The sequence below is a fragment of the Mustela nivalis genome, assembly GCF_964662115.1.
Source record: "Mustela nivalis genome assembly, chromosome: 6".
Lineage (NCBI taxonomy): Eukaryota > Metazoa > Chordata > Mammalia > Carnivora > Mustelidae > Mustela > Mustela nivalis.
The window spans coordinates 27,470,754-27,486,271 of record NC_139025.1 but is presented as its reverse complement, the minus strand read 5'-3'; the positions used below and the strand labels follow the sequence as shown (position 1 = coordinate 27,486,271).

Sequence of the window (15,518 nt, the reverse complement as noted above, 5' to 3'; positions counted from 1 at the left end):
GTATTCACTCTTAGGAGCAGGTCTGTGCCAAAGAAATTCAGAAGGTGGGGTTATCTGTGTTAACCAGAACACGAATCTGACCTCGATTTGGGGGGTAGGTTGACCGGACTAGTACAGAGTTAATGACAACTGGCTTTCTGTTTCAACCTGCTCGTTCATCAGCTGAGAAAATCTGAACAAATGAATGAGGGATAGAAGCTCAGTCACTCATTTTTTTAGAAGAATGCAAATGTCATAAGTCATATATGATCAGTGCTAGGAGACTGTCCTAGAAGTTTATTAGAAATCACTTGCAGTTAATGGGCCACCGAGACAAGATCTTTTTCTTTATTCTGTCGTGGTATTTTTCAAAATGTAGTTTGATCTTAGAGTTAATTATCTCATAAGGGTCTAATGGTTTTGTGGTTTACTGGAATAAGTCTAGTGCAAATACTGGTTAAGCCCAAGTGGCTTGAAGAAGTAAATACTCTCCAGAGGTGAGTGACAAATTTGTTTCCAGAACAGATTTTTTTACGACAGTGTTAAAAATAGTACAAAACTCAGGTTAACCCTCTGAAGTTAAGAGATGAAAGAAAACAAACACAAACAGAAGAGAAAAGATACTAGAATTTGCAACAACTTTTAGACCAGAAGAGTTCTAATGGGTTTTATTTGCATAGTCTGGTTTTTATGGCAGGACAGAGAAATTGAAGCAGTAGTTAACTGTGCAAGGATGATTTTTAGTGCTTTTGAAACTTTTCTGTTACTATCAGCTTGGACGCCTTCATATTAGAGTTTCTCAATTCTATATTTGAGTAAGTAGCTTAATTTCTCATAGAATTGAGCTATTACACAATTATAAGTATATGCAATTTCTAAGCAATGCAAAATGAGGGGGAAAATAAAAATATTCGTTAGTATATCAAGCCTCTTTAAAAGCTCGGATACTTACTCAACAGATTGATTGGCACTGGGCCATTGGAATATATATATATATATTTTACTGTATTTTCATGTAATTTTTTACATTATGATATAAAACAGATTTTTATCATGGAAATGTTAAATATTTTCCTATGAAAACACCTCAATGTTTCATTCTATTGTGCTTAACTGGAGGAAATATTCTGAGATATAAAGATGCAGTTTGGCTCAGATGAAGAATTACAATGTAACGAATCAGAAATTTGTTGTATATTTCTGAATTATATAATTTGGTTAAAAACTGAAGCAATCTAAACCCTACCCATAGTGAATTTAGCAGAGCATCATTTAAAAATAAACATCTAGGGGTGCCTGGTGGCTCAGTGGGTTAAGCCTCTGCCTTGGGCTCAGGTCATGATCTCAGGGTCCTGGGATCCAGCCCCACATCAGGCTCTCGGCTCAGCAGGGAGCCTGCTTCTCACCCCCACCCCCACCTGCCTCTCTGCCTAATTGGGATCCCTCTCTCACTCTGTGTCAAGTAAATAAAATCTTAAAAAAAAAAAATCTAGATAGCAAGCCGATTTAAGTAAAAATTCCAACAGAAGTTAATATGATTTAACAGATCTAATAAACCCAAAATTTGGAGAAAATTTATATGAAATACATTTTCTTAGAAAACGGCCCTATAATTCAAACAATACACTATAACAATACACAATAACTTTTCAACATGCTAGTATAAAGAATTGTCTAGTATTATTTTATAGTTTAAAAAGCAATAAAAAAAAGCAATTTTAAGTGCTATCTGGAGATTAATGTAAAAATGTATAAGCAGAAGAACTTAATTCTTTTAAACCATCATTGGTTTGTAAAATTGTGTATTTTTAATGGGCAAAAAAGTTTGAATGACTGTAATATATGTGAAATGAATGTATTAGTTTTTGCCATGAAAATAAATATTGAAGCTGTAATTCATGTGTGAATGTATTAGTACAATTAAAGCTATTTTGCTTGTGTTTTTTTCACTCTAGATCTTATTGCATGGAAGCATATAATTAGTCCCATTTCCCTCTGGATTATTCTTTATTTATACTATTTAATTACTTTTTAGAGTGCACATAATGCAGGCACACAGGGGAGGAGGGAGAGGGAGAGAGAAAATGTTAAGCAGAGCCCCACACCTAGCATACAGCCCCATCTCATCACGAGCTGAGCTGAAATCAAAAGTTTAATTTTGGTTAACCAGCTCAGCTGCCCAGCATCCCCTCTGCTGGATTAGCTGGATTATTTTAGTATTAATTTTAATTCATTTATTTTATTTTATTTTTTTAAACATTTTATTTATTCATTTGACAGAGAGATCACAAGTAGGCAGAGAGGCAGGCAGAGAGAGAGGAGGAAGCAGGCTCTCCACAGAGCAGAGAGCTGGATGCGGGGCTCGATCCCAGGACCCTGGGATCATGACCCGAGCCGAAGGCAGAGGCTTTAACCCACTGAGCCACTCAGGCGCCCCTAATTCATTTATTTTAAAATATTTTATTCATTCATTTGACAGCGAGAGAGCAAGAGCGGGGGAAGGGGGCGTGGAGGCGGAGGGAGAAGCAGGCTCCCCGCTGAGCAAGGAGCTCAAAGAGGGGCTCCATCCCAGGACCCCCGAGACCGTGACCTGAGCTGAAGGCAGGTGTTTAACCAACCAAATCACCCAGGTGCCCCAGATTATTTTAAAGATTTTTTTTTAATCTTTTATTTATTTGACAGAGAGAGGGATCACAAGTAGGCAGAGAGGCAGGTTGGGCGGGCGGGGTGGTGGGGGGGAGGCAGGCTCCCTGTTGAGCGGGGCTCGATCCCAGGACCCTGGGATCATGACCTGAGCCCAAGGCAGAGGCTTTAACCCACTGAGCCACCCAGGCGCCCCCCACACCACCCCAGATTATTTTAAATAATGTACCGAACCATCGGGTGTTTCTTCTAGTCGTTGCCGGACGTCAGGCATCTCCGCGGTGACGGGCTGTGTAGACGTTGGAGTGCATCAGGACAAACAGGCCGCTTCACTAACGAGGACACCGGCGGAACCATTCGGTGTCCTTCCAGGACCAGCATCGCCGACGCACTTCCCAGCGGGCCGTCGGAGCTCCTCCCACCCCCAGCCCCGCAGGGAGCTTTTTGTCGCCAAGTGGTCGCCTCATTTTTTGGCGAGGCTTCTTCTAGACCAGCAGCAGCGGCCCTGGAAACTTGGTAGAAATTCAGACTCTCCGGGGCCATCCGGAGCTGGCGGGCTGGGGGCCCGGACATCGGCCTCCACGGGTTCTCCGGGCGATTCTGACGTGCCTTCCCGCGGGAGAACCACCGCCTAAGTCGCTTAAAGAGCCCCAGGTGTCCCACGGAGATCTCAAGTTGGGATTCCTTCCACAGCCAAGTGTGACCGTCCCCTCGCACGGCCAGAGGGGGCTTTGCGGCCAAATGAGGTGGGGGACTGTGTGCTGGGTCCGGGGTGGGGGGTGGGGGGGGCGCAAATGAACCTCAAGGGGCCCCGAGGGAGGCAGGAAGGCTCCTGCTCCCGAGCAGACCGGCTGATGGAAGCCGAGGTGGGGAGAGAGTTGAAGGTGCTGCCCAGCTGACCCCCATGAAGGAGGCGGCCGCCGGGGAAGGGTCGCGGGCGGCCTCTAGAAGCGGGAGAAGCCGAGGCCACGGTCTCCCCCAGAGCCTGCAAGAGGGCAGCCCTAGCGCGATTTGGATTTTAGGGCGTCTGACTTCCAGAACACTAATAAAGGCTTTCTTTAAGTCCCTAAGTGCGCGGCAACTTGTTACAGCGGCAAAGGAAAACCCGCGCAACAGTGTATTCGTCCTGTCGGCGGAGCCGGGAGGTCAGCTCCGTGACCCGAACGTGTTCGCGGAACCAGCGCCGTCGGGCAGCCGCGCTTGCAGGGCAGCTGGGCGGGCGCCGCCGTCTGCTAACCTGGATGCTCATCCCAGACGCAATTCCTGAGGCAAAGGTTGGTTTTGGAGCAGAACGTCCCTTAGGTCAATTCAACTCTCCTCTTCCTCGCGTATAGATGAAGCATGGATTTGTTCTTTGGGGCTGGGCCATTAGAGGTCCGTCTGCCGCTTTTATTTATTTATTTATAAAGATTTTTTTATTTGACAAAGAGCACAAGTAGGGGGAAGAGCAGGGAGAGGGGGAGGGAGAAGCAGGCTCCTCTCTGACCAAGAAGCCCTACGCAGTACTCGATCCTAGAACTCTGGGGTCATGACCTGAGCTGAAGGCAGATGCTTAACAGACTGAGCCACCCAGGCGCCCCTATCTGCTGCTTTTAAAAGGTCTGGGAAAGCCGCTGATTAGGTGGCATCCTCTATCACCGCAGTGTGATGGGCCCAGCAGGTGCCTCCCACAGCGCGGTGGCAGCACTTGAAGGGCAACCAGCTACTCCGATCTTCGTTACCTCAATGATATTTTCTAAAGCCCCGAGGAAGTAAGCCAAGGCTAACTTTGGTATATTAAAACTAAAATCTTGGGGTGCCTGGGTGGCACGGTTGGTTGGGCGTCTGCCTTTGACTCAGGTCATGATCCCAGGGTCCTGTTGGCATTCTCCGCCCCACCCCCACTCAGCAGGGAGCCTGCTTCTCCCTCTCCCCCTGCTGCTCCCCTGCGCATGCTCTCTTGCTCATTCTCTCCTTCTCTCGCTCAAATAAATAAAATCTGAAGGGAAAAAAAAAAAAACCTAAAATCTTTGGATCATCTAGGCCAAATTAAACCAGGGCCCAGGGCAAATTAAAAATTGATAGGCAACCTTGAAGCTAACCGATCCATTTGGCAAATTGTCTTGCCCTGTAAAAGCTGTTCTGATCTTTGCTGATTGGCTTCACTGGGAAACAACAACAACAACACCCACCCACACACACACACACACACACACACACACCTGTGAGTTTTAGAAGAAAAATCTCAGGAAGATGCTAATTTATGTTTTACACCATGTGAAACGTGAGCAAATGAGGAAATTTTCTTGTAATTTAGCAATTTGCTACATTCTCCCTTCCGTGGGTGATTTGTCCTTCCTATAAAGACAGGAAAAGTCTGTCCTGTTTCCCGCTAAAGTCGCCTGTGCCTAAGCCTCTCCACTAGCTTCAACTGTCTCCCTCCGTGAACAAATACATTCATTCTCAAGCAGACAATGACCTGGAATCCAAAGAGAAATAAGTCTTTCCTTTTTTTTCTTTTTAATTTTTTAAAAAATTTTATTTATTTGAAAGAGAGAGAGAGATCACAAGCAGGCAGAGAATGGGGTTGGGGGGGGGGGAAGCAGGCTCCCTGCCAAGCAGAGAGCCCGATGTGGGGCTTGATCCCAGGCCCCTGAGATCATACCTGAGTCAGAGGCAGAGGCTTAGCCCACAGAGCCACCCAGGTGCCCGAGAAATGTCTTTCATCTTAAGAAGCCCATAGTCTAGACAGGAGAGAAACTAGGCACATAAACAATATTGTAATTCATATTATGGATCTGAGTTATACCGGATCCCAGAGCAAGTGGGACAAATGTTGGGGCAATCAGATAAGGTCTCATGATGTTACAGTCTGGGCTGTTGGCGAAGGCCCAAGAGGGCAGCACAGGGGAAATGATAATCTGAGCTGTTAGCAAGTACGAAGGGGGGGTGGGCAGGGGTATGGAGTGGGGGAACCTCTGCCATGCTTAAGGAACAAGTAAAATTCGAAGTGCTAGACACTTAGGATGCTTGGGGGTTGGATGGCTAGAGATGAACTGGGAAGGAAAACATGACTTGATGAAAAAATGCAAAGGGACCTGGACTTTGTCAGTAAGAGGAAACTCTCAAAGGTTTTTAAAAAAATTTTATTTATTTATTTGTCAGAGAGAGAGCACAAGCAGGCAGTGTGGCAGACAGAGGCAGAGAGAGAAGCAGGCTCCCTGCTGGACAAGGAGCCCGATGCAGGACTCAATCCTAGGACTCTGGGATCAGGACCTGAGCCAAAGGCAGTGGCTTAACCGACTGAGCCACCCAGGCATCCCAAAGGTTTTTGTTTTTGAACAGAATGGTGACATGGTGTTAGAATAGCAGCTGTGAATATTTAATTCACACACAACCTATTTAGTTCTTAGAGCCCAGCAGTGAAGGCTTTTTAAGTTCCTTGCCACCCACAGAGGCTGGTAACCCAGCTGCTGGTCCCAGCTCAAAAGGATCAAGTTCAGGCAGTCTGTCTCAAAGGCTCACTCATCACTCCTCCAGAGAGCAGAGTGGAGGATGCTGTGGGAAGGGGTAGAAGGAGAGGGAGAAACTGAGATGCTGCTGGAAGACCCTAAGCCAGTGTTTCCCAACATTCACTTCCCACCTTTGCACAACTTTGCCAGAATCAAGAACCAACACATCTAAGCTTGAATTTTATATTTGATATTTCTTTAAACCAACACATCTAAGCTTGAATTTTAAAGGGAATCCTGAGGACAACAACAACAAAGTACCCTAAAAGATACAAAATGAGGGTGGGTCATGGTCCTGGAGACAAAAAGCTGTACCCTGGGGTGGAGGTCGGAGAAGGCAGACATGGCAAAGCAGGCAGTGGCAGATCTGAGGCTGGGCCCAAAGGGTGGAGAACCAGCAAGAAGCCAGTTACTGAGAATGCCGTAAGCAAGATGGCTGCTCCAGGAAAGGGAGGAAACTTGGAGCCAGCGCAGAGACTGAGGCAGTTGCATGGATAATGGGGCAAGGGCTTTGTGGAAGAGTGAGGTTGGGACTGAAAAAAGGAGCCCTGGGGGCTGAGAGAAGGATGGAGCCCATGAACAGATGGGGTGAAGGATGACTGATGGGGAGACCCAGGCTGGGAGCCAAGCATAGATAGGGTTGAGGATCTTTTAGGAGGTTGAAGAGGATTGTAGGATGGAAAAGGCAGGAGTTGCTCAAAAAGTTAGGGCGGAGAATTCCACAGTTGGGAGCTGAGGAATAGGAGGGGCTGAGAAGGGCTGCAGCAGGGTGACTTGGGGCCCAAGACACTGGGGGAGGAGTGGGCTGGATGCTCAGCCCCACCATATTGTACTTTAGAGTTGTTCCTGAGCCTGAATCCTGAACACAGTGGTGCCAGTCATCTTCCCATGAGTGAGACAGATCTGTCACCTATATTTGACCAGAAATCATCTCTAATACCTGCAGTGGTATACGCTACCTTTGTGAAAACCCTGGTGTGGGCCAGGGATGATAAAAGCCTGAGTTGAAGACTGGGATACTTGGGTGCCATTGCAAAGTTTCCTAGAACATCTGGGTTATCATTATTTTGTTTCATCTGTATATTCTTCATAGTCCCTAGGCATGAAACTGGGACTCAAATAGTCAATTACATTATTATAACCAGTTGAAAACATCAATAGCGGTAAGTCTTCTGAGACATATATTTTTTAAGGATTTTATTTATTTATTTGACAGAGATAGAGAGCACAAGCAGGGGCAGTGGCAGGCAGAGGGAGCCTCCAGAAGTAGGCTCCCTGCAGAGTAGGGGGAGCCCGATGTGGGACTTGATCCCAGGACCCTGGGATCATGGCCTGGGCTGAAGGCAGTTACTTAACCAACTGAGCCACCCAGATGCCCTTCTGAGACATATCTTAATAGAAAAATCCCACTCATGAACTACAAGGGCAAGAGGAGATTATCAAACTGGGTTGATAGAATGTTTGCCCTCATTAAGAAGGGACAATTTTTCAGAAAGCTGACAGTCTGCCCTAGCTCACTGGTCACTAGAAAGGCCTTGAAACTTCAGATATGCACAGAAGTGAGAAAGAAGAAATTAAAGATATGATAGATAGGGGCACCTGGGTGGCTCAGTGGATTAAGCCTCTGCCTTTGGCTCAGGTCATGATCCCAGGGTCCTGGGATGGAGCCCCACATCGGGCTCCCTGCTCAGTGGGGAGCCTGATTCCCCCTCTTTCTCTGCGTATTTGTGACCTCTGTCTATCAAACAAATAAATTAAAAAAAATATTCTTTAAAGATACTACAGATAAAGCTTAATGTTTCAAGATACATGCCAGGTCATAAATAATTTCCCATTGCATACAAAATCACTTATGTTTGGGTAAACTATTTTCCCCTGAAGAGCAATTTTAGAAATCATGGCCAATAGATCCTAGGGCGACCCTGTGATTCTCACCTTCTGGCATTCATACCCTTGTATAATATCTCCACTCATTAAGTGTGGGCAGGACCTGTGACTTGGTTGTAACTAAAAGAAGGTAGCAAAGGTGATGGAAAGTCATTCCTGTGATTGTTATATAATATGGGGCTTCATATCTCACTAGCCAAAGGGAAAGGAATTCCAACAACCTGAAGAGTTTGGAAGCAGATTCTTGCCCCAGTCAAGCCTCCAGATGAGACCATATCCCCAAGTAACACTTGGCTTGTAGGCTTGAGACTCAGACCAGACCCATTTAAGTTACACCCAGAACTCTTAACACACAGAAATTATAGGATAAATAATACATGTGTATAGTTTTAAGCTGCTAATTTAAGGTAATTTATTATAGAGCATAGAAAGCAAATACAGAAATCTTAATATATGAAAGAATAAAACAGAGGAAAAGGAATATTGAATTACTGGCCACTTGGGATATTTATTAATGAAGATCAAACATCCAAAGGTCAGTCCTCAATGCTCATTTCCATGATTTTAAGAGTTGGTCCTTCCATGTCATGGCTGTTGTTCTCTTGGATACTGTGAAATTGAAGAGCCGGGGAGAGTTCTGTGCTAAGACAACATAATTCATTCGAAGTCTCCACCTTTTCAGTGTCACTATCCCCTTCAATGACATTCACAGAAGTCTCCTGGTCTGCTAAGTTGTCAGAGACACTTGGATTTTTGTCATCCCAAACTGAAGGTCCAGGATTTGTTTCATCATTCACTTGCTGAATTATAACCCCTTCTGAGCACTTTGATTTATAGATGGGCAGGAAAAATTCATTTGGTGAAGAGAGTCTCTCATTCTCATCTTTTGGTATAGACAATAACATATCCAAAGCTTTTTGATATTCTTGACGTTCCTGTTGAATTGTGGTATCATGTTTGCTTTTATCTTCATCTTCTTCTGAATTCTCAGCCTGTTCAAAATCAAGTAAATTCAGCATATCAATATCATCCAGCTTTACTGAGTTTTCTCTGGATGTGCAGCCTAAGTCCATCTTCAGGATTTGCAGCAGATGGCGCATTTTTTCCTAGGATTAAAGACAAGACAAGAATAATTACATTAATTAATAAGCTAGTCAAACTGAATTACTTTTGTCTGCAGTGCTGCTCATCTCAGCAAGATTAACACTTCTTTCACCGCACCCCCCCCCCCGCAACTGCCCTCATACACACAAAAGGTGCAAGGGAAAAAAAGCATCTGCTTTAATGCATTCTTTGAGGCTGTGGAAAAGCTTTAAAATTCTTTCCATGTTAGAATTTTTTCTAATGAATGTCTAAAGAAAGACAAACCTCCTCCAAATGATGTTTATTTTGTTTTATGTGTCGCTCAAAAAGGCGTTCTAAAAACCTAAAATGATAAATAGAAATGTTAGTGTCTCAAAATCAGAAAAGCAACTAAATACAAAATAGCCATGCAACAACAAAACTACTAAAGGTTGGAAAATATTTTTTAGATTCTTCCTTTTCTTTCCAAAGCTAAACACGAATCCTTCCTTATTCTGTCAAGTTCTTCAATTTGGGAGCTAGTATGGCTTTTTTGTTTAAGTTTTATAACAGATGCCATTGTTTCTGAAACATTATATACCACTTACATTTCTGTGAAAATATTTTAAATGAGGTCCAATAATACCCCTGCCACATTCCAAAAGCATTCTTTTTTTTCCTCTCACACACATATGCAAACACCAAAAGCCTCTCCCTCTCCTTCTCTTTCACATACACACCACCCCCAAACCAAACCCTAAAGGAAATTCTCTTATAAAGAGTTATTTTATAATGCTTTCTCAATAATATTTGAAAAAAAGTTCCATTGATGGTAAATCCACATAATAACCTAAAAGCTATCACTTATTAAGTACCACTAAGGGCTAGACATTTGTGCTAGACACACAATCATTATACCTCTAATCATGATCAATATTTGGAGAGAAAGGTATTGTAAAGATAATTTTAAAGACGAGAAAATCCTCTAAGACGATGACTCCTTTCCCCTAAGGTCACAGGTCATTAAGAGAATTTAACCCAGATGTGTCTGGCTCAAGAGAAATTATTTTTTCAACTATGCTTGTCTTATTATCACATGAATGTTTCAATACCTTTATCGAAAACAACTCCTTTGTTACCATTTGTTATTTATCAATGAAGTGAGCCAATTTTAGATTTAGTAGTTCTACTTTAGTTGGCAATTTTTAAAAAATATTTATATATTTGTTTTAGAGAGAGAGAGAGGAGAGAGAGTGAGTGTACACAGTGGGAGGGTAGGGGCAGAAGCAGAGGGAGAGAGAGAATCTCAAGCAGACTTTCTGCTGAGTGGGGAGCCTGACACGGGGCTTGATCTCATGATCCATGAGATCATGACCTGCGCTAAAACCAAGAGTCAGATGCTTAACCAACTGGGCCACCCAGCTTGCCCCAACTTAGCAATTTTTTAAAAGAATTAAAAACAATACATACTATTTGGTTACTTAGTTGTTTTTTTTTCTTATCAACCATGTATTTTGAAATTTTTCTGTATAAATGAATTCATTTCTAAAACATCATTTGAGGTTCCTGAATAGAACTTGCTCTTGTAAATATTCAACAATTTATTCAACCTTTACTATTCGACATATGGGTCGGTTCCATTTTTTTTGGTGCCTTATAATAAATGCTGTAATAAATAGCCTTATAATCTAAAAGAAAAATTTAAGTTTTTTCTGCAATAAACACATGTCCTATGCAAATGTTTTTTGTTTTTATTTTTGCTTCTAACCTGTGCTTTACTTCTTTCTTTTATTAACATATAATGTATTATTTGCCCCAGTGGTATAGGTCGGTGAATTGTCAGACTTACATACTTCACATGTGTTTTACTTTTTGGTTTACAGTTGGGATCTTAATATTTTTGTTGTGATGAATCGAACTTTTTCGTCTTGCAAATTTGAAACTCTACAGCCATTACAAAAACATTTTTAACCAAAAGTAGTAAACAATTATTATTAAAAAAAACTTGGGTCTTTTTAGTATATCTTTTTTTATAGCAATAATACAAATGTTTAATTAAAAATCCACTTAAGAGTAGAATAATTCATTAGAAATGTACTTGACATATTACAACAGGGAAAGCATGTAGTATAAATAATGGCATTCCATAACACATGACATTAAGTGGGCCGTGGTGTCCAATGAACTTTAGATAATGTTCAAGCTGATTCAGGACCACATGGTTTCCTTAAGATATACAAATACCTAATCTGGTTTTGTAAACTTTCCGTTTCACTTACAATGTATAAACCTAGCTTTTAATTGGTTCTCACTTTACTAGTGACAGTTGTACCAGACATGCCTGCCTTGATTCTCCTGACAAGTTTCAAATAGTAAAATGAGATGATGGATCTTTGCAGATAAAAAAAATTTGATTCACTAGCCTATTATAACTAAGAGATAAAGTGGGGGTTTTTTTTGCATAATTTTTTTTTTTGTAGACTCTGTGGGATCTTTACATGGATGACAACATTACCTATGAATAAAGAGAGTTTCACATCTTTCTTTCAAATATGGATATCATTTTCTTCTTTCCTCTCTCTCTCTTTTTTTTTTTTTTTTAATATTTTATATATTTGTCAGAGAGAGTGAGCACAAGCAGGGGGAGTAGCAGAGGGGGAAGCAGGCTTCCTCCTGAGCAAGGAGCCCAATGCAGGACTCAATCCCAGGACCCTGGGATAATAACCTGAGCCAAAGGCAGATGCTTAACTGACTGAACCACCCAGGCATCCCTCATTTTCTTCTTTTCTTTTTTTGTGATGGATTTAGAAAAAAAGATTATTTTATTTTTAGAGAGAGAGAGAGAGGGCATGAGCTGGAGGGGAAGAGACGGAATCTCACGCACACTCCATGCCGGGTGGGGAGCTTGATACAAGGCTTGATTCCACAACACTGAGAATGCAACTTAAGCTGAAACCAAGAGTAAGATGCCCAACTGACGGCATCTTGTAAATATTCAACAGTTTATTCTGAGGCACCCCTGTGATCAATTTTTTAAATTCAGGTATAACTGACATACATTATATTAGTGTAAGGTATACAACATGGTTCAATATTTGTTTATATTGTAAAATAATCAACAAAGTCTAGTTAATATCCATCACCACACAGCTATATAATTTTTTTCTTGTAGTGAGCACTTTTAAGATCTACTCTCTCACAAAGTACTTTCAAATATGCAACTCAGTAGTACTTTTTTTTTTTTTAAGATTTTATTTATTTGGCAGAGAGAGACAGAGAGGGAACACAAGCGGGGGGGGGGGTGGGAGAGGGAGAAGTAGGCTTCCTGCTGAGCACAGAGCCTGATGTGGGCCTCGATCCCAGGACCCTGGGGTCATGACCTGAGCTGAATGCAGATACTCAACGTCTGAGCCACCAAGACGCCCAACCCAGTAGTACTATTAACTGTAGTCACTATGCTATACATTATATCCCCATGAGTTATTTATTTAATAACTGGGAGTTTTACCTTTTGACTACTTTTACCTTTTGCCTACCCCCTACCACTGACAACCACCAATCTGATCTCTGCATCTTAGAGAAATAACAGTATTTAAGTGAATAAAATCTCTATTCTTTTCTGTAACTCCCTCAAATTGTGAATTTGCCTTATATGGTAAGAATTAAACATTCTTTATAATTTGCTATCAATGATAAGACTATGTCCCCTAAGGGGCGCCTGGGTGACTCATTCAGTTAAGCATCTGACTTTTGATTTTGGTTCAGGTGACAGTCTCAGGGTTGTGAGACTGAGCCCTGCATCAAGTTCTGTGCTCAGTAAGAAGTCCGCTTGTCTCTCTCTCCCTCTACCCTTCCCTGCACTTGCATGCTCTCTCTCTCAAATAAATAAATAAATCTTAAAAAAAAAAAAATTAAGTGTGTAAGCCTGACGATTCACAGATCTGTACCCCTCGGGCAAATAATACATTATATGCTAATAAAAATAATTAACAAAAAAAGATTAATGGGAAAAATGTTATTCTTAGTAAAATCCTCCAGCAAAATTCATTAAAAAAAAATGTTCACCCTCCCCTTACAAGGAGAGCAACATAATTTTTCATTTCCTAGTATGTGGAACTAACTTAAAGGAATTAACATGATAAGGAAGAGTATTTAATATACTATTCAACCACCATAATAGAACTTAAAAAAACTAACCTGTTTGAAAATAAACCAAGTTTCAAAATTTCATCTGTTACATCTTCAATGAAACTCAGATATAACAGTTCTTCTTCACTGTGAAAACAAAGCAGTACACAGCATAAATATTATTTCCTACTTGCTTTGAAAACTAGAGGAAATATGAGTACCTAATGAGAAATATCTACCATTACTATGACAAATATACTGTTATTGCTCATTAAGAGAAATGTTATTAAAAAACTGTCTATATTCTTAAAATATGCAGATAAATTTATTTAAAGAGGAGAAAATGTTCCCTAATAAAGTAAAATTTTGTAGATATGGAGTGCATTCATCCAGCACGAACAGATAAGCAGGAATTAAAACAGCAAACAAACAAACAAAAACCAATAAAACAAAACAAAAAAAAACCCACACAAAACAAACAAAAAAACAAAACAAGGGCAAAAGGGGAACCAAATGTGAACCACTGGAGGTGTGTGTTCTTGACAAGCATTTTCTGGGTCCTCTGACTTCTAACCATGTCCAGCAGCAGAGGTGCGAGTCCTGTGGATGGCACTTAGAGGAGGGGAAAGAGGAAACTTATCCAGAAAAGAAAGAACTTCAACTGTGAAATCCTCTTCTGCTCCTAGAAGAGCATCTTGTTTGAATGCTGGGAAATTTATTCAGCAGAAAAAAAAATTATTTTTTTCAAAATTTACGGAGAGGAGAAAAAATATGATAGTAGGGAAATTTGTGTATATAATTGTAGTGATAATTTTAATTATGTGGATACATTTATCTTATAACATATTTTAATAGCTCATCAAGTAATCTGAATACTATTATAAATTTGATTTCAGTTAGCTGATATCAGTGATTTGATACAAAATATAAGTAGTAGGTAACCACTCAATTACTCAATAAGTAAATATAATGGGAAGAATTAATAAGAAAATGAGATAACAGAAGATTAAAATGTTACATAAAAAGTTACACTTTCAAACTGATTCTCAGGCTCTAATATTTACACAGCAAGTTTAAGAATAAATGGAACTCTATAAAATAGATGATATTTGGGGTGCCTGGGTGGCTCAGTGGGTTAAAGCCTCTGCCTTTGGCTCAGGTCATGATCCTGGAGTTCTAGGATCAAGCCCCGCATAGGGCTCTCTCAGCGAGGAGCCTGCTTCCTCCTCTCTGCCTGCCTCTCTGCCTACTTGTGATCTCTGTCTGTCAAATAAATAAAAATCTTTTTTTTTTTTAAAAGATGATATTCCCTGAAAAAGAATAGCTTGACTAAAACAACAATAAAACCTAGAAGTATGCTATCTGTAAAGACCTGGTGAGGTTAGAAACCTCCTGGAAGGGTATCCTGAGCTACCCAAAGTCTGTGTTTACTTAGGGACGAATTTCCCCTGGACATCAAGATGAAGTGACTGACAACTATCTCAGAAAATTCTGATCATTCTCAAATTGAGGGCATATTATATTGTCGGAGGCAGGCCCCTGGCCAGGGCGGCCTCCGCCATTAAAAGATGGCGCCTGGCTAGTTGCCAGGTTAGGATTGCCTCGTGAGACTAAGCGGAACGCCCAAAGAGGAAGTAAACAGCATTGGTTGCTAGCGAAGTTGTTCGTTTAGGTGCACAGCCTGATTTGCTACCTCCTGTACCCTGCTCGCTGATTGGTCATGTAAGCGTATATAAGTGTGTAGACTTGCGGAGGGGGGAGAGAGAAGATGCATCTGAACCAGGGCGTCTTGTCGCCCTTGCGGGGCGAGGGTGATATTATATGACTGAACTTCAAAGCTAGTTGTAAGAGAAATTAGAATTCAGTCCTGATTTATTTAATAATAGTTTGTGTGATCCCTTTTTTTCTTAAATTTTAAAGATTTTATTTATTTATTTGACAGAGATCACAAATAGGCAGAGAGGCAGGCAGAGAGAGAGGGGAAAGCAGGCTTCCCGCCAAGCAGAGAGCCCGATGCAGGGCTCGATCCCAGGACCCCAAGATCATGACCTGAGCTGAAGGCAGAGGCTTTAATCCACTGAGCCACCCAGGCAGCCCCTCTTTTTTTTTTTTTTTAAAGATTTTATTTATTTATTTGACAAAGAGAGATCACAAGTAGGCAGAGAGGCAGGTAGAGAGAGGGGGAAGCAGGCTCCCTGCTGAGCAGAGAGCCAGATATGGGGCTTGATCCCAGGACCCTGAAGACAGAGGCTTAACCCACTGAGCCACCCAGGTGCCCCAGTTTGTGTTTCTTAATTCTTGATTTCCGCTAAGCAAAATGAAGAGGTA

General features: G+C 41.6%; 1 protein-coding gene across 3 annotated transcripts in view; it reads right to left on the bottom strand.

Moving 5' to 3' along the window:
• Positions 1-8,384: 8,384 nt before the first annotated feature.
• The window catches only part of SPATA7 (spermatogenesis associated 7), a 41,409-nt gene continuing 34,275 nt past the window's right edge, over positions 8,385-15,518 (bottom strand). For all 3 annotated transcript variants that reach the window (XM_082734899.1, XM_082734900.1, XM_082734901.1), the window contains 3 exons: positions 13,260-13,337; positions 9,369-9,426; positions 8,385-9,106 (listed from right to left, as the gene is read on the bottom strand). In XM_082734899.1, coding sequence (XP_082591025.1) covers positions 8,537-9,106; positions 9,369-9,426; positions 13,260-13,337 — 706 coding nt within the window. In that variant the 3' untranslated portion in view covers positions 8,385-8,536. The remainder of the gene's footprint in view (positions 9,107-9,368; positions 9,427-13,259; positions 13,338-15,518) is intronic.